General features: G+C 40.8%; 1 protein-coding gene and 1 long non-coding RNA gene across 15 annotated transcripts in view; one reads left to right on the top strand and one right to left on the bottom strand.

The window, feature by feature from the left end:
• The window catches only part of CRADD (CASP2 and RIPK1 domain containing adaptor with death domain), a 246,893-nt gene extending 244,195 nt beyond the window's left edge, over positions 1-2,698 (bottom strand). For 12 of the 14 annotated variants that reach the window (XR_007470301.1, XR_007470302.1, XR_007470305.1 and 9 more), the window contains exons 1-2: positions 2,524-2,669; positions 662-965 (exon numbers count right to left, since the gene is read on the bottom strand). Coding sequence is in view for 3 of the 14 variants with exons in the window: in XM_004269538.4 (XP_004269586.1) it covers positions 662-959 (298 nt within the window). In the remaining 11 variants the exon portion in view is untranslated. Of the gene's footprint in view, positions 1-661; positions 966-2,523 lie in introns of all 14 variants that reach the window. The other 2 variants (XM_049694857.1, XM_033427727.2) reach the window with 2 other exon arrangements.
• The window catches only part of LOC125960540 (uncharacterized), a 293,564-nt gene that overhangs the window by 243,017 nt on the left and 31,033 nt on the right, over positions 1-19,514 (top strand). The gene's annotated exons all lie outside the window — the stretch shown is intronic.

Raw genomic sequence — 19,514 nt, 5'->3', positions numbered from 1 at the left:
TCCAACGTTCCTTAAAATCAAAATAAGACACCTCCCCCCCAAAAAAAACTACTGTCCTTATAAAATTAAATACTCCAGGTGTCTGAACAAAGCCAAACTAAAAAGGATGACTTTAAATCAATAGTCTTTAAAAACAAACTAAGCCAGCCTTCCAAATAATCCCCTTTGGCCATGCAGGACAGCCCAGGGAACAGGTGCAAGGCGTGCCTTCCTAGAGGCTGTCCCCTTCTTCATGAGTCTGACCTTTCCCAGCCGGCCGCTCTGGCACCCCACGAATCAGTTATCAGGAAGCCTAAAGCCTGCTTTCCCATCTGCACTTTCCAAATGGCTCCCAATGCCAAGGGCTGAGATATGACCTGGCTCTCTGATGAGAACAGGCCTCCCAAGTGACTTGCCAACTTTCCCTGGAAGCATTTCTAAATGTATTCTCTGAGCTCCCTCCTCACCCTCTCAATCGTGTTCCATTCCTCCCTCCTTCCCTGCACTTCCTAACTCCATCTCCTCAACCAGTCCCTCCAGCGCCACATGCCTGCAAACCAAACTCCTTTCCCACTTTCAGGACCTGCCAACCCCCACCCAGCCTAAAACCCCAACTTCAAATCCAAAGGGCACAGTTCCAACAATCTTGGAGGTGGTCTGGAATGATCTTTTTGAGGCCTACCTGCAGGCAGCTCAACCATGGCTTCTTCTCTTGCCTTCTCCAGTTTCTCCCTTACCCAGGGGAATTCTTGCAGGGAATCTAGGAAGGCATCGAATGCTTTAGGACCCCTGGTAGGTAGGATATCCAGCAGCAGCATTGTTTTCCGGAGGCCTGTGGCTTGAGCTTTAATTTCTTGAACATGGCTTTCTGTCAAGACCCCTTCCTGGTAAAGATACTGGAGGACCAGTCCCTCCACCAGGACCTCTGCACCCAGCTCGAGGCGAAGGGAGCGAAGCACTTGCTTGTCTCTAGCCTCCATCTCCCCCTGGGAAGACACAAAATGGTAGCTCAGATCACAGGAAGCCTGATGAGCCCCCAAAGATAGTGTCTTACAGTGCAAGCTCCTTAAGGTCACGGACATCTTTGAACCCTAGCAGAACGCCAGCCCATGGTGTTTAATACACGGCTGTTAAGCCAAGCTGAATTAATTTCGAATGCTTCAGAACATGAAGCATCTTCTCTGCTTTTACTTTCCACACAATGGGGTCCTAGCTCCATTCCTTGTTCCATAAAGAGATTTGGGGAAAAGTGGATTAGAGACCCTGCTTAAAAAGCAACTTTTGGGGCTTCCCTGGTGGCACAGTGGTTGAGAGTCTGCCTGCTAATGCAGGGGACACGGGTTCGAGCCCTGGTCTGGGAGGATCCCACATGCCACGGAGCAACTAGGCCCTTGGGCCACAACTACTGAGCCAGCGCGTCCGGAGCCTGTGCTCCGCAACAAGAGAGGCCGCGATGGTGAGAGGCCCCCACACCGCAATGAAGAGTGGCCCCCGGCTTGCCGCAAGTACAGAAAGCCCTCGCACAGAAACGAAGACCCAACACAGCAAAAATAAATAAATTAAGTAATAAACTCCTACCCCCAACATCTTCTAAAATAAAAAAGCAACTTTTACCTGAGGATTACAGAGGAGCATTTCATTCTAACATACTTGAGTAGAAATAGTGCTTTTCCTTTAACATTGCGTTCATCAGAGATACCCCATTACTGCAGAAACCGCCAATATGCACACAAGTGCCCTTAAGACCGCGGGCATCTGCAGAACTTGATCATCAATGGAAGTGGGGCAATAAACCGGCAGGTACCAGTAAGTTTAAGGATCTTTTTCCCTAAGAGAAAAGGCCTATACACCATTGCCTTCAAGGAGAACATTAGGCATTCATGCCCAGTCTACAGTAAATCTTATATATAGTCACAGACTCCAGCTCTCCTCTGGAAGAATTTCGAATCTCCATCACAACACTGTCATAGCCACACATGCACGGGACGTTTAATGTGCTTTTTTTTTTTTTCCTTTAAAAGATTTTTTTTTAACGTCCACACGCCATGGAAGGCTTGTTTCTAAGACCACTGCACCAGTGAGCAGAGGGACGGCTAAGAGGGTATGTAAGTGGCGGGGAGGGGAGACGGGGGGCGGCAAATGGGGCTTTATGACACCCACAGAAAGTAGAGCCACAGCGGGCGACCCCGAGAGGCGGCAGGTGAGCAGGAAAATGTGCCCTTTGAGCTGTCCCCGCCGATGTGGAACTTTTTATTTCCCGCCTCGGCAGCTGAAGCCCTGTGGCATTAGGAACGGGAAGAACTATGAAAGATTTTAGGGGCCACCTGACCCGCTATAAAGCGGGTGCTGGGAATGACCTGCAGAGAAGACCGAGGGGAGAGCAGGGCCCCGAGCACCTCCACCGCCACCCCAGCCCGAGCGGCTCGGGAACGCCGCGAGCAAGTTAGCGGGCGGGGGAGCCACGCAGGGCCCAGGTCACAGACGCCGCGGCGCGGGGCCTTCGAGAAAAGATGCATACGGGGGTTCTGGGATCCTGTTACTTACGTCTGCAAACACGTATCTTAAGGAAAAAAAAAAAAAAAACTGCAACCGGACTCCAAAGTGTCAGGGAACCTGTACCGTAAGCACCATTTTTGTTGAAGGCAAAAGCCCCGAACAGGAAGTTTTGTCGCCATTTTTGTTAAGGGCAAACACAGGAAGTGCTGTGGCCATCTTTATTGGTGGCCCAGATATCAGGATGAAGCCTTTTCCGCCATGTTTGCTGTGGGTAGAGAATATAACCACCTGGAGATGGAAAACAGCATCATTTAGGGAGTTATCTAAGGAAAGGAGTAATTGGATAATTGCATTTTAACACATGAACTCCACCAGGGACTTGCACCTAATTAACATAATAGTCGGGTCTCAAAAGTCACCTTATCAGGGAAGCCTTCCATGACCACTTGTATTTAAAACTGCAGTACCCACCACCACGGTATTTAAACTTACAACATTCACCTCCTGCGCTCCCCATCCCCTTTTCCAGCTTTATTTTTTTCTGAAGGACATATCAGTTACTAAAACTTTTACTTAATTATTTGTTTATCATCTGTTTTCCCCCCACTAAAATGCAAGTTCATTCCTCTATATCACAGGGGTCCTGCCCAAAAAAAGTGTACAAATCAATCAGTCAGGATTCAGTTACAGCAATCAACCAGCTATTCTGCACAGATAGGGATTTGTCATGAGGAATTAGGGACATTAGCAGTAAGTGTGTCTGGGGCATGTAGTTTGGAGTTGGAAGGCAAGATAAATGCCTGCTCCAAATATATAAAGAGAAAAGAATGTTAAATTGAGGGTCCTTACTCAGATTCCTTTATGAAATGAGGCACAGTAAATACATCCATTAAATCACTTTTAAGTCAATTGGGTGACATACACAGAAAGTTGTACACCTGCTAAAAGTGGTTGACAGTAACAGAAGAAAACCTCAAAAATCATTATTTCTATAGAGGTTTTTCATAACCAACACTTCTAGTGGAAGATGAAAATATCTTTGTAAGCAAATCAATGGAAAGCACTTCTAAACCTCCCTCCTCAAAACATTCTAACTTTTGTAACAAGTTTAAAGGGTTACTATACCAATATACCATTTTACTATGCCAGTGACAATATTTTTACATTGGGTGGCAAGTATTATTATTATCATTAGCATTTTACACGTTCCACATGTGAGGACCGTGGAATCAAAGTGGTCAAGTGTCTTAGCCAAAATCTCAAAGCTAATATATAGCAAAACCTGAATTATAACCAGGTCCCTCTGATTTCATGCCCTTTCCAGTACACAGTACATGACACACCCCTGTATGGTGAAGTGTCTACCATTCTAATGACAGCCAAAATATTAGTAAATCATTCTGGTGCCACCTCCTACTCTTGATACTCTTGAGTTCCAGGTACTCTCTTCACTCTCACCGTCTTCTTTCACTCTGGAACTGCCGTCCTTTCCTGGGCAAGATTTTCCTCCTGTTGGTGGACAGGTGTTAGCAATATTCTGTCTTCATCCAGATAAAGTACAAACCTCTTGCAATAGTGTCAATAGCTGAGGTTACTGACTTTGGGGAAAGGAAAAAAAAAAGGATTTTTTCCAACTGTAAACTTTGATAACTTTCAAACAAATAGCAAAGTTGAAACAAATAACACCAAAAACACCCATATAAAACTACATATTTTAAAAATGCTTCTTAATGACTCATTGTATTTGGAAAGGCTTGAGATCTCCTAGGAAAGAGAAGGAGACATTGCTGATGACATACAGGAGGAGGTGGTAAGCCAACAGTGGGTTCCATGATAGCTCACAGAAGAGAAGAGAGTGAGAGATGGCATGAGCAGAGACAGTGCAGGAGCTGAGGCACATGGAGTTCTTATGGTGAAGACCTTGAGAGGTTGGCTATTAAGGATCTCACCTAAAACCATAAGGTGAAGCCCTTGACCATCAAATTCCCCTTTCGGAAAATTGAGCTAAGCATCCATGCTGCCCCCTAAATGACTAGGCTGGCTCTCTGATTGGCTAGCCAGCTGCTATCAATCAGCCTGTTGGAGGACCACCACCCCACCCTAGCACATAATGATAGTCTGAGTAGCACGCCAAAGGCTCAGCTTCACTTTTATAAATATCCAAGGCCAGCAGGTCCTGAAGGAATCAAACACAGATCAGAATCACTAACACAGGTGGTTGCTCCTTCACTCCATTTAGTTCCTCTCTATAGGCTGGAATATGCCCCCACAGAGGATTAAGCACCTGTTACTCAGTGGTAACAAATCTGTTTTCAGGAAGGACAGATATTTTCCTTTTTCTCTGTCCCCTACGTGCTTTCTTGTGTCAAGATATACCCATTGTGAGTTTGCCAAAGAAAGAGTTAAAAAGAACAAGTGTTGTATTTTCTTTCATTTTGGTCTTTGGTTTGGCAACCTCCAAAACAAAAATCAAAGGAGTTGGATATTTTTGGTTCTTCTTGTTTCATAGATGTGGAAATTATGCCATGGAGAAAAACAGATTCTTTTCAAGCATATGTGAAACAGTTACAGAAATAGTTCATGAATTAATTCACAAAGAAACTTCAATAAATTCAAAAAATCAATAGCCTACAAACTATGTACTCTATCATTTTACAGTAAAATTGGAAATTTTAACAAAAGAATAGCTTCCTTAAATCCCATAAGTTTGGAGACTAAATAAAATACCCTTAAACTCTTGAGTTTAAAAAAAAGTCACACATTTCTAATGGTATAGCCATATGAAAAACAGTATGGAGAGCCCTCAAAAATTAAAAATAGGACTATCATGTGATCCAGCAATTCCACTTCTGGTTATAGATACAAAGGAAATGAAATCAGTGTCTCAAAGAGATGTCTGCACTCCCATGTTCATTGCAGCATTACACACAAGAGCCAAGATATGGAATCAACCTAAATATTCATGACAGATGAATGGAAAAAGAAAATGTGATACATATATACATAGATAGTAGATATAAATATCATTCAGCATAAAGAAATGTAATATAAATTTATATATATAATACATAATATATATATTGTATATATATAATTCAGCCTTAAAAAATATGGAAATCACATCTATTAGAATGGCCGGGGCTTCCCTGGTGGCGCAGTGGTTGAGAGTCCGCCTGCCGATGCAGGGGACACGGGTTCGTGCCCTGGTCCGGGAAGATCCCACATGCCGCGGAGAGGCTGGGCCCGTGAGCCATGGTCACTGAGCCTGCGCGTCCGAAGCCTGTGCTCCGCAACGGGAGAGGCCACAACAGTGAGAGGCCCGTGTACCGCAAAAATAAATAAATAAATAAATAAATAAATAAGGAAACAAACATAAATAAGGAAACAAATAAAACTGATAATTACAAATTATTGTAAATGCAATAAAGGAAGAGTGCTTTGATAAGAAAAACCAGTCCAGGGGGCTGGAGGAGGGGAGCTGATTTCAATGGAGTCTTCAGAGAAAAGCCTCTTTGAGGAAGTGACCTCTCCTATTTTTCTTCCCCCAAAATATTGCAGTAGGTATAAAACTGTACTACACACATTTAAAAGATGGATAAGAAACCAGTTGAGAATTTAAAATATTAGGATACCTAAAGATATTAGGACTTGCTAAAATAAGTTCTTAGTTTCCTGGCATTCACAATAAAAAAAGAAAACCATTTGTGTTGTATAGTTCCTATCTCTCAAAGAAAGAAAACATACTGAGTCATCCAAAAAGACTAATATGTCTCTGACACTAGTTTCAAGAAGGAATTTATCATATGATTCTTTATATAAGGAACATCAAATAAACTAATAAACTATGATTTTCCTGTGTTCTTTTGTAGAAGATACCAAAATGTTCTTCAAATGTACATTCTCGGTATTGACCCACCATAAAGCACAAGATAATACAGTCTAGGTACCGACTTTCTGGTGATATAACCAAATGCAGTGACTGAAAGAGACCAGTAAATGGATGCCATTTAGACCCTCCCAAGTACCAGCTAACAACCGAACCTAAGTATTCTGAATGGTAAAATTTAATAGCTGAATTTTCTTTCTTCTAAATATCTACTGGGATGACATCATGTATCACTGATTGAAGAGAAATCCATACACTTCAGATAGAATATATAAAGGGATTTTCAACATTTTGTGATGAACAATTTAGTAGCTAACCTTCCATTCTTGTTCAAGCAAAATGACACAGAAGCAAGCTATGCTGGTATCAGGGAAAAGGGTCAAAATGTTTCTCAATGAACAACAAAATGTTTGAACCTGTTTAAGCGTATGGCCAAGTATTTGGCTGAGACCACAGAATTTGACATCATAAAACACAAAGAAATTATTTTGCCTCCCACCAAAAAAAACCCTAAGTATTTCTATTACCAGTTGGCCACACTGATGACAAAAAAAAACTTCACATGGACTTTACTGTACTGAGAATTTCTTTCCAAGAAGAACTACATCATCATGAGTCTGCCTGGATGATTTATCAGCAAATGCACCATGTAGTTGAATGAACTAAGCTTTTATCTGGATTTATTTAATAAAGTCCACTTAGAAATTAGACAATGACTACTAAATATAATGATTTTTGTTTCAGCATAATTGATGCTAGACTGTTCTTTCTGGTAACAAGCCTCCAAAAGGTTAGGCTGGGTCTTAATAAAGCAAATACAACCATTAGCCCAGAAGAGGGTGCTTCCCTTCCTTCCCATCTGCACTGATAAGTGGGCATGCATCCAATCCATCCACTCCATCCACTAGCTATACAGGAAGTATAGAATTTTGAACAAATTAGAACTGTTCTTCAGGGAAACTGTGTTTGAGTTAATAGGGCAAAGAAATTAGCCATTACAAGTGCTGATGGATTCTTTATGTCTCTTCTCCCCAGATAATGAGAATATGAATGCTGGGATGCTTGGAGGACCAGTCAACTAGAAGTATGACATGGGCTAAAATAAGTTTCTCTCCACCCAGGGAAGCTCTCCATTGACCAGAAGTAGAAGCGAGGGGAAAAGACAAAATGGATTATGAACTGTGGCCTACTTCACCAAGTTCATTTGGCCTACATAGATTTCTCCTAATGGCCTAAGAGCATCAGATACGCAAAAGGAAAAGGAAACACCCTCTCCTTATGACTTTTGAGTGGTTTGTTCTCCTTTTTTTAAAGTTTATTTATTTATTTATGGCTGTGTTGGGTCTTCATTTCTGTGCGAGGGCTTTCTCTAGTTGCGGCAAGTGGGGGCCACTCTTCATCGCGGTGCACAGGCCTCTCACTATCGCGGCCTCTCTTGTTGCGGAGCACAGGCTCCAGACACGCAGGCTCAGCAATTGTGGTTCACAGGCCTAGTTGCTCCGCGGCATGTGGGATCTTCCCAGACCAGGGCTCGAACCCGTGTCCCCTGCATTGGCAGGCAGATTCTCAACCACTGTGCCACCAGGGAAGCCCACTGTTCTCCTTTTGAGTGGCAGTTTTAGACTGTCTTCTCTTAGGGACAGAGAATTGATTTTCCATTTTTGTGGTTTCTTCTCAAATCATCTAGTAGTATGTACACAGCATATGCTCAGTAAATATGTTTGACTAACAATATGACTGTTCTATTGGTTTCATTTTACACTAGTACATAATATGGTACCTTGCAGTAGGCACTCAAAAATATGGATCAAATGAATGTATATAAGACCAATGTATCACAACCAGACTTCTTTTTGGTCCCCACTTATGTATACTAAAGAACGTAAGAAAGTCAAAAATTCCTCTCAGTACATTTTTATGTAGCAAACTTTACAAGGGCTATATGTTATTACTATAAGATTTTGTTATGAGTCGTAAGTATCTGAAATTTTAAGAATGCTCCTAGAATTTCTCCTCTTTCCTAACAGTACTCTTTTCCCTAAGTATTCTCAACCAACCCACTCCATTAAATATTATGCAAAGGCAAAAAAATCTCCCAAATGTTTAGTCCTGTCCTCATGTATCCAGTTGTCTACTTGACATCTCCACTTGGAGTTCAATAGGCAACTCAAATTTAATCTTCCCAAATCTAGGCTCCGGACTCTTCTTACCCTCAACCCACCTCTCCCCAACCTGCTCCACTTCTGTAAATGGTACCACCATCCCATCAAGCCAAAGACTGGAGACAACCTTTATTCAAAGACATCCTTGATTCAAAGACATCCTTGATTCCTCTCATTCCCTCACGCCTCCCATCCAATCCATTATTAAGTCCTACTGATTCTATCACTGTAACATCTCCTAATCCAATCACATCTCTCCATTCTAACCACCACTACCCTCATATAAATCACTACCATGTCTTGCTCAGACTCCAGAACTTTGCTCTATCTTGTTATTCAGGTGACATCTTAAATATCACCTTCTTAGAGAAGCCTTCTCTGAACACCTGATCTAAAATTGCTCCCAGACTCAAGCACATCACCTTGTTTTATTTTTTTTCTTAGCATTTATCACTACCAGTTAATTTTTTATTTATTTGTTTGTTTATTGGGAAGGGGAGTATTTTCATCTCTCCCCATTAAAAAAGAGATTTTTGCTCTCTTGTTTGCTGTCATACTTCCACTGTCTACAAGAGAATGTGACACATATAGGTGCTCAATAAATAGTTCTTTAAATAAGAAGTCAATGAATCAATTAGCTAATAAGCCTAAAATGCATTTGAACATGAAAAATAAGCAGAATGCAAAACAACACAGGTTTTTAAGTAAAGTAATATATTCATTGAGACCCAATTTAAATTTTCCAGTTTCCCTCAACAGTTTTAACCTTAACTTTTAAAGCTAATAATTATTGAACATTTACATACGCCAGGAACTATGGACATTCTTTACACACACCATCTCATCTAGTTTTGTTCAATCCTTGCACAGCCTTATGAAGTAGGTACAACTAGCCAAGTGGCAGAGCCAGAATTCAAATACAAATCAGTCTTATCCCAGAGACCTAAGTCCCAACCAAGGTTAGGTTGCCTACTGATACTATGCTCCCTTCAGATGGGCCAGGTTCCCTGGGAACATTCACCCAGGAGAGTAAGGTCAGGGCAGCTTAGCCTCAACTTAGAGCTCATATCCCTCTCCTGGAAGGTAACAGAGATAGTGTTCACTTGGCGAGCACATGGAGATCAAGTCTTGGCTACACAAGAACATTCTTCCTAGGATACACATCCTGCAAGCACAGCAAGACACTATCCAAAACAGCATTTTCCAAGTTAGTTAATTATTAAATGTCTGAACCTTCTGCAGAACTTATAATGATTGTTACATGCTTTCTAATATTCAGGTCTACAAAGTTAAACATTTCTTTTACTGTACAGAAGGACCTGGTTCTCGTAAAGGTCAAGTGAGCTAGTGCATATCTCTCTTTGAAAAAAAATGTGAGGTATTTCACAGAGTGTCCATTATTTATACAATCACAAAATTCTGGAAATGGAAAGGAACTAAGAAATGACCTCTTATTTCACACAAGTATAAAAGGAGGCACAGAGAGGTAAAGTGACTTGTGGCTGCAGGGCTAGTAGCTGATAGAATGAAATTACATCATTTACCGAATTTAGTTCTCAATATGTAACTGAGCAATAACCCTTTCAGTCATTTTTCCTGAGTTAATACTCACGACTTCAAACTTTCAGGATTATGCCAAGTTTATGATATTGATGTGCACATATTTTTTCTAGACTTTATATTTTATTTAAAACATTTCAGGTTACCAATCTCTCATGTAATAAGCAATGGACATCATTTCTCCTTCATGTCTCTGGGGAAAAATAAGAGAAAAATTATTATATATTCTTGGTAAATAAACTCTTCAAACATTGATTGTCACAGATGCAACTGGTGGAAGGCATTTATAGTTGGCTCCAATTTCAGCAGGAAGTAATTGAAAGCTACCTTGAAGACTCTCCTCCCTTACATGTGCTTTTTTCCTCTGCAGTTACTTTCTGAATTACAACTATAATTTTATTCCCAGTTCAAAATGGTCCAACAGTTCATCAGTGGTTCAAGATGATCCACTAGTGCCAAACTGAATTTATCTCTTCACTGTCTACTTTTATGTGTTTCACACAGTTATCCTGATTCTCTAAGTTCTCAAACTTTATACAACATGAGAATCACCAGGAGGAAAGCAGAGCGCTGGGTCCTGATCCCAGATTCTCTGATCCAGTAGACCCGGGATGGATGGGGCTCAAGATTTTGCATTTCTAACATGTTCCCAGGTGATGCTGTCTGGAGGCCACTGTTTTAAATTATGTGATAAACACATTTCCATCAAGATTAAGCAGTATTGAAATTACTTGAGATGCATTTTTATAATCCTGGATTAATCCTAGAACACAGGGAATGGTGAGTTGAAATCCAGATGGCAGATCCATGTCTTCCATAAAAATGAATATTCAAAACCTTCTTGCTGAACTCTTTTACTCAGAGAACAGAACTGTGAGTTATTTTTGGAGACTCCCATGAAAATTAGTTATCAACTGCTGATTAGTGCTTTGAAAAATAATGAGTGTTATTGTTGCAGGTAAGATTCTATTAAGGATTTTCCATTTCATAATTCTTCATCATACTGAACAAAGAATTTTTACTCCTGTGCAGTCCAGACCTGGTTCTGTTGCTTAGCAATGTGCTCCACGAACCTTTACAGTATTGTGTTTTCCTCTTCAAAAAGGGACAGTGTGCCACAGGTACTTTTTAATCTCACCAGAGTGCTCCCATAAAAAAAAAAGGATTAAAAATCATTTTGTATTTAATCTAGCAGACAAAAATTGTCAAGATGAGAAGCTTTCTTTTAGTACGTTTTAAAATGCACTGTGCTTTCTTCAAAGTGAAGCTCTTTGAAAAAAAAAAGTGAAGCTCTTTGATTCACAGTCATTGCAGTAACTTCTAGAGGGTTTATCTCTCCGACAAAGAACCATCAATCCATCAGTACATATTGTAGAGTGCCTCATCTGTGTTCAGCTGTGGGCTGGGCAAGTGGGAGATTCAAAAGACATGTAAAAGAATATCTTTAGACACATTTTGTACATTGTAAAGGTGCAGGTTTAGATAGTAACACAGTTATCTCCTTCATAAGATCAATGATGCATAAGAGAGATACGATTAACTTAGAAGAAACTGTAGCAAACTAAATGATGAGGCACTCCACCAAAAGCCTTTTAAGAATTCAGAGAGGGTAGAAACTAACAATAAGGAGAGCTGGCATTTATCAGGTGCTTCCTATATGCTTGGCACTTCAAATGCATTATCTCTTTTAATTGTCACAACAGTCCTGTGAAGTCAGAATTATTATTATCCTCATTTTCAGATGAGAACACTAAGGCTTAAAGGTTAATTAGCTCGTGAGTAAACAAACCCAGGTCTGGGTTAAGTAAAGGAGAGCTTCGTAGAGTGTGGCTACACAGAGACCCACCCATCATGCTGCCCTTTTCCCTGGTGTCTCTCTGCATTATTCATAAATGCAGGGCTTAATTCCAGGCCGGTGTTCCTCTGGGAAAAGACTTAAGCTTTAATTCATGTCTATAAAACTTTGTGGATGAATACCTATCCTTTCCGCCCTTTCAGCCAACAGAAAGTCCCCTGAACAGGGTAAAGGAAGGAGGATTTCTTTTCATGTATATTGTCTTTGAACAATGAGTTCTGTAGCGTGATACATGATTTGTATAGAAGTAAGTATGTTGATACGTAAAAGCACAGGCTGTTTTCATACTAGCAAAGTCACATCAACCTTCCAGATTTGAATTGTTCAGCACCTCTATCCAAACAACCTTTCTCCTCAATGGCATTAATAACGCCTGAGCCTATTCTGATGAAACTTTTAAAATTCAACTGTTCCTTGAATTTTATCTCCAGCCCTGTCTTAAAGTGCCCCAGACTCTTCAAATAACAGTATATAATTTCTCCCCTGACACTTTTCCCCCATTCACCACACACACTCAGAAAAACACAGCAGGACAAGCAGTCGTGTTTTCAGGAGGCTTTTGAAATGGAGGATAGACTGGCTGCATCCCCTCACCACCAGACTTGGGGTGAGGGGGAGTGTCAGGGCAAAAGCCAAACTCCAGGCCCAGAACTTTGTCAATTAACTTAAAATGTCTCTGAAAGTGTTGTTCAAAGTAGAGGAAAAAGAGCATACACGGTGAATATTTAAACTGATTCCTAAGCCCTGCGTTGGGAATGAGGAGTCCTGGGCTCTAGAACTATTTCTGCCCAAGTCCTGAGGTTTTTAGAGTCCATAAAATGTGGGGAAAAGAATGAAAAAACTCTAACACTCTTCAGCACTGTCCAGGGTGCGGTGAAGTGCAAACTCTCATACACTGCCAATGTGAGAGTACGTTAGTACAACCTCTCTGGAGAGCACTTTGGCACACGGCGCATCCCATCCTAGAGAAACTCTCTCACATGTGCAAAAAACATGTTCGTTGCAGAATTGTTTACAACGGTGAACTTCTGGAAACAACTATACCATCCACCAGGGTAGTAAATAACTAAAACGCGGCACTTTCATAAAATGCACTATAGCATTTAATAGGAGTAAACTAGTACTATATATTAAGATAGATCTCAAAAATACAACGTTGCATGAGGATAAAAGCAAGTTGCAGAATAATATGTATTATAAGATACCACTGTATAAATCTTAAGGAAATAACCAAACACGTATACAGAAAAATCTGTCTTGTTTATGGTTACTATATATAAGTAAAAATATTTTTAAATGGCTTGGAAGGATATACACCAAATTCACAGTAATGGCTGCCTGTAAAGAGAGTGTGGAATTTGATTGGGGGTGGAGGATAAAGAGTACCTCATTCTTACCTAAAATGTCCCAGTTCTTTAAATAAAAAAATTTTTTAAAAAAGGCTTCGAAAAAACAAAATATTAACAATGATTTGTTCTGAAATTAATTGAAGTTCGTTACAGTATTCTGTTTTCCTGTATTTAAAAACACAGGCTTCATTAAAAAAAGAGAGACAAAGAGCTAAGAGCTGCCCTTTCCAGCTCTGAATTTTAGAGTTGGATAATTAGGAATGTCATGCGTTTCCATTAGAGGCTCAAGATGGACCTAATTCTGGTTGATGTAGGAGGTGCCGGAAGTAACCTTGCTCCGGCCTATGTATTCCCACTGAAGCAAATGGGTGAGCTTCAGTGAAGCCCTGAAGTCCCTTCTAGCAAGGTGGTCTTCCTGAGCATGAGACGTGTATAGTCACACACCACCTCATGCTCTGATCAGAAGGACCCCACGCTTAGTTTAATGCTCTAATGTCACTGTCTTGAAATTCATAATATTTCACCTTTGAACTTGTGTTTTATAAGTGAAATCTAATGGCACAATAGAGTGTGCATATGAACAGATAAGACATGCACAGTATGCATGCTCATAGTTCCTTGCTGTCCCATTCACACAAAATTTCAGACCCACGATGTGTGGAAATTTAGTGAGACTCAAAGCAAATATAATATTACGAAAGTTGCCAGCTTCCATAGAGTGTTGATAGAAAGTGTGCATATTAAGAAGTGAAATTAAAACAATTGAGTTAGTTTAGTTTTGTGCAGCATTTCCACGGTTATGATAAGAACAAAACACATAGGCATGTAGGAGATACAAAATATAAGTTGTGTGATTTCTGTGATTCCACACATGAATTAAATGCTCCGATATTTGCATTTAAAACTGGCATTGCATGATGTAAAGATGAATAGTAAGATTTATGCTAATAATTTAAAATTTTCTTTACTTAGAAAGACATTAAATAGCACACCGAAAATATCATGACATGTTGAGAGAGATTGTGAAAGAAGGAAAAGGCTTCATATTTTAACAAATTTACTGGCACTTCTTTTCTGGCTCTTTGAACAAAGGGACCTGCATTTTGATTTTGCCCTGAGCCCTGTAAATCATGGAGCCAGCCCTGCTTTCTGGCTTGAACATACGATATGCCTGAGAGAAATTGTCATCAAGCAACTGGGTTGTTGCCTGGACAGTTCCTGCAGCAAAGCCAGGGACTGTCTGGAGCTCAAATCTCAACACAGCCTGTTCTCTGTGTTCCCAGGAGCCCAGGATTGACTGATAACTTTGTAGAGGTGGCTCTTAACCCAGGTGGCCCTCACTCCCAGACAAATAAGGCTTCCGAATCATTTCAGAAATGTGGGTGAGGCACCTGCCTTCACCCAGGGGAAGATAATGGTTAAGAGACCAGACTCTGGAGACTGCCTAGATTGAAATCCCTCCTCACCACTTAAAAACCATGTGGTTTTGGGCAAGTAAATTAATTCCTTGGTGCCTCAGTTTCTTCATCTGTAAAATGGGCTAATAATTGAATAGGGTTGTTGTGAGGATTTAAGGAGCTGTGCCTGATATGTAGGAAGCCTTCAATAACTGTTAGCCATGATAAGCATCCCAAGGCCCCTCTTCTTACTTGGGTCTTCAGTGACTGAAGGTGGTGCATGAGGTAGTTTAGAGCAGGGGCAATGTAGCCAGATTAAGTTCAAGTCCAGTTCTGCAGGTGGCTCATCATGGTTCAGGCAGGTTTCTTAACTCGTCCCTAAACCAAATTTCTGTCCTCAAGACCCAATTTAATGGAACCTCAAGCCATGAAAGTCTTGATTAACAGGTGGTAGCAGGCCCTGAAGGTAAGGATGGAAGAAAAGGGAGACCCCAGTAAGGAAATAAAACTGCCATCTCAAATTGGAGCACAGATCCCATCTCCCCAACATGGTTTTCTGTGAGCACTAACTTCTGGAAAGCTTGATTTTAATTCTAGTCACGGTGTTGTAATCATCTCAAGATCTGCCTCATATGACACCAAAAGCACAAGCAACAAAAGCAAAAATGGACAAATGAGACTACCTCAGATTTAAAGACCTCTACGCAGCACGAGAAACAATCAACAGAGTGAAAAGGCAACCTACGGAATGGGAGAAGATACCTGCACACCATATATCTGACAGATGGTCAATATCCAGAATATACAAAGAACCCCTGAAAGTCAGTAACAAAATTAACAAATAGCCCAGTTTTTTTTTTTAATGGGCAAAGCACTTGAACAGACAAATCTCCAAAGAAAATATACAAATGTCCAATTCGAAAAGATACATGCAACCCAATGTTCATAGCAGCATGATTTACAATTGGTAAGATATGGAAGTGTCCATCAACAGATGAATGGATAAAGAAGATGTGAGATATATATATATATATATACAATGGAATACAATATATACACATACATATATGTGTATATGTATACACACACACACACGCACACACGCACACAGTGGAATACTACTCAGCCATAAAGAATGACATTTTGCCATTTGCAGCAACATGGATGGACTTGGAGGGCATTATGCTAAGTGAAATAAATCAGATAGAGAAGACAAACAGTGTATGATATCACATATATAGAATCTAAAAAATACAACAAACTAGTGAATATAACAAAAAAGAAGCAGACTCACAGATATAGAGAACAAACTAGTGTTTACCAGTGGGGAGAGGAGGGGGTCAATATAAGGGCGGGGGTACAAACTACTGGGTGTAAGATAGGCTACAAGGATGTATTGTACAACAGGGGTATATAGCAAATATTAATAAGTGTTAATGGAGTATAATCTTTAAAACTGTATAAAAATTATTTTTAAAAAATTAAAATCAGAATAAAAAGAAAAAATTGGCAAAGGACTTGAACAGACATTTCTCCATAGAAGGTGTACAAATGTTCAACAAGCATATGAAAAGATGCTCAAGGTCACTAACCGTGAGAAAAATGCAAATCAAAACCACAATGAGATACCACCTCACATTCAAGGGATGGCAACTCTCCAAAACACAGAAAATACAAGTCCTGGTGAGAATGTGGAGAAATTGGAATCATTGTGCACTGTTGGTGGGAACGTAAAATAGTTCAGCCGCTATGGAAAACAGCATGGAGGTTCCTCAAAAAATTAAAAATAGAACTACCATATGACCAGCAGTGCCACTTCTGGGTATACATCCAAAAGAAGTGAAAACAGGATCTCAAAGAGGTATGTCCACATCCATGTTCATTGCAGCATTATTCGAAATAGCCAAGAGGTGGAAGCAACCCAAATGTCAATGGCAGACGGATGGATTAACAAAATGTGATATCTGCATACAATACCATATTATTCAGCCTTAAAAAAGATGGAAATCCTGTCACACACTACAACATAGGTAAACTTTGAAGACATTATGCTAAGTGATATAAGCCAATCACAGAACAGAATACTGTACTTACCTGATGTACTAAAGTAGTCAAATGCATAGAAACAGAAAGTTGACTGTCGTTACGAAGGGCTGCTGGGGAAGGAGAAATGGGGAGCTGTTGGTTCAATGGGCACAGAGTTTTAGTCTTGCAAGATGAAAACGTTCTAGAGATCTGTTGCACAACAATGTGCTTATAATTAACACTACTGTACTGTATACTTTAAAACAGGGGTCCCCAACCCTCAGGCCACAGACCAGTACCAGTCCACAGCCTGTTAGGAACAGGATGGCACAGCAGGAGGTGAGAGGCGGTCGAGCGAGCGAAGCTTCATCTGCCGCTCCCCATCGCTCCCCATCACTAACATTACCGCCTGAACCATCCTCCACCCCCAACCCTCCCACCCCCTACCCCCAATCCATGGAAAAATCGTCTTCCACAAAACCAGTCCCTGGTGCCAGAGAGGTTGGGGACCAATGCTTTAAAATGCTTAAGGTAGGAAATTTTATGCTACAGCGATAATTTATTTTTATTTTTTTTGCGGTACGCGGGCCTCTCACTGTTGTGGCCTCTCCCGTTGCGGAGCACAGACTCCGCACGCGCAGGCTCAGCGGCCATGGCTCATGGGCCCAGCTGCTCCGCGGCATGTGGGATCTTCCCGGACCGTGGCACGAACCCGTGTCCCCTGCATCGGCAGGCGGACTCTCAACCACTGCACCACCAGGGAAGCCCCTACAGTGATAATTTTAAAAAAGCATGATCCATGAAAAAAAAATAAGTTGGACTTCATTAAAATGAAAGCTTTTTGTTATACAAATAAAGTTGAAATGTAAAAAAAGAGCAAGTGAAGTTATATATGAAAGAAGTAATTCATATATACCACATATAACCGTGCCTGGCATATAGGAAGCCTGAATAAATAATGATTGTGTTGTTTTGTTACCAGCAAGATTCATACTGCAGTTTGTGTTCAAGTGATGAAGCAGTTCCATGGGTTAGAACAACACTTTCTTGAAATGATTAAAATGTAGTCTGAGAATTTCTTTAAAATGGTTTTTAAAAGCTCCATTTGCAGGCATCTAAACTAGAGAATACTCTTTCAAATGCACGTGAGCTATTGATAAGAAAGTTTATTTCATTAGTGATTCACAGCACCCCCAGAAAAAGTAGAGGAATAGCCTATCTACATGTGACTAAATCTCAAAAACATGTGCTAACAACAAGATTGCAAATTTTAGAACGCTATGAAGTGCATTTAAAATGTACATATAACAATTCTATGTATACACACTCACCTATGTCGTAAGCATTGCAAAATATATATGATGACACTCATCAATTTCAGGATAGATATTACTTCTGGATGAGGAAAAAATAAAGGGATGAAGGATGGAACTTAACCTGCAACTATTGCAATTTATTTCTAAAAATAAAGAGTAAGGGGGAGCTATCTAAAACAAAGCTTACTTGTATTTCATTTGAATAGTGGATATACGGATGTCAGTGATAGTATTTTCTGTGTCTTCTGTATGTTTAATATGTTTCATAATTTAGAGTGTTAACATTAATTTTCATACGTATTTTTGTTATTTAGTAAAACTCAAAAGTCACCCCTCTTGAAAGCCTTCCTGGAATGCTCTGGAAGTCGCACTCCCTGGGTTCCCATAGCACCTAGTTCACAGTCCTCTATTGTCAGTTATTTTTTTATGACTCAGGTGTAAACTGAGGTGTAAATTATCAATTGCAATGACTGATGCTTAGTCACCTTCATATCTTATTCAAAGCTGAAGGCCAGAGTGGCTACATTAGTATATGTTTAATAAATACTTAGGCAATAAAGTAATGAAGCCAAATTGCATATTCTATAAGTGCTGATGAAGTGTGATAAGGTTGCTAATAAAAATGAGGAAAGATATTAATACAAAGAAAGGTACAGTCATGGGACAATACACCTGAGAAGTCCAGTTTGTTCATCAAATCCTCAGAAGCCTAGATCTCAGGCTGTCTTAGCCCGGCTGCCATAACAAAATACCATAGACTGTGTGCCTTAAACCTATGACATTTATTTCTCACAGTTCTGGAGACTGAGAAGTCCAAGATTAAGGTGCTGGCCAATTCGATTCCCAGTGAGGGCTCTCTTTCTGGCCACCTTTTCATTGCGTCCTCACATAACAGAGCGCTCTGCTGTCTCTTTCTCTTCTTATAAGGGCACTAATCCCATCATGAGGACCCATCTTCATGACCTAACCTAACCCAAAGACCCCTTCTCCAAATACCATGACATTGAAGGTTAGGGCTTCATCGTATGAATTTGGGAGTACGGGGTGGAGGAGGAGGGACACACAAACATTCAGTCCATAACATCAGTCCAAACTTAACCCTCCACCTCTGAACATTATATCAAAGTGAGCAGGCAGGGCTTCCCTGGTGGCGCAGTGGTTGAGAGTCCGCCTGCCGATGCAGGGGACATGGGTTCGCGCCCCGGTCCGGGAAGATCCCACGTGCCGCGGAGCGGCTGGGCCCGTGAGCCATGGCCGCTGAGCCTGCGCATCTGGAGCCTGTGCTCCGCAACGAGAGAGGCCACAACAGTGAGAGGCCCGCGTATCACCAAAAAAAAAAAAAAAAAAGTGAGCAGGCAAGGCTTGGGCTCTGGGGATGACTACCCACGCTCAGAGACTCTGTCTGGGTGAGGCAAGGAGAGGACAGTGGTGGCAGAATCATATGGCTCTTTTCTTACCAGCGCATTTCTGTAATCTCTTCACACACCTG

The sequence above is a fragment of the Orcinus orca genome, chromosome 11, assembly GCF_937001465.1.
Source record: "Orcinus orca chromosome 11, mOrcOrc1.1, whole genome shotgun sequence".
Taxonomy (NCBI): Eukaryota; Metazoa; Chordata; class Mammalia; order Artiodactyla; family Delphinidae; genus Orcinus; species Orcinus orca.
The sequence above is the reverse complement of the archived record's forward strand: the minus strand, read 5'-3'. Positions and strand labels throughout refer to the sequence as shown.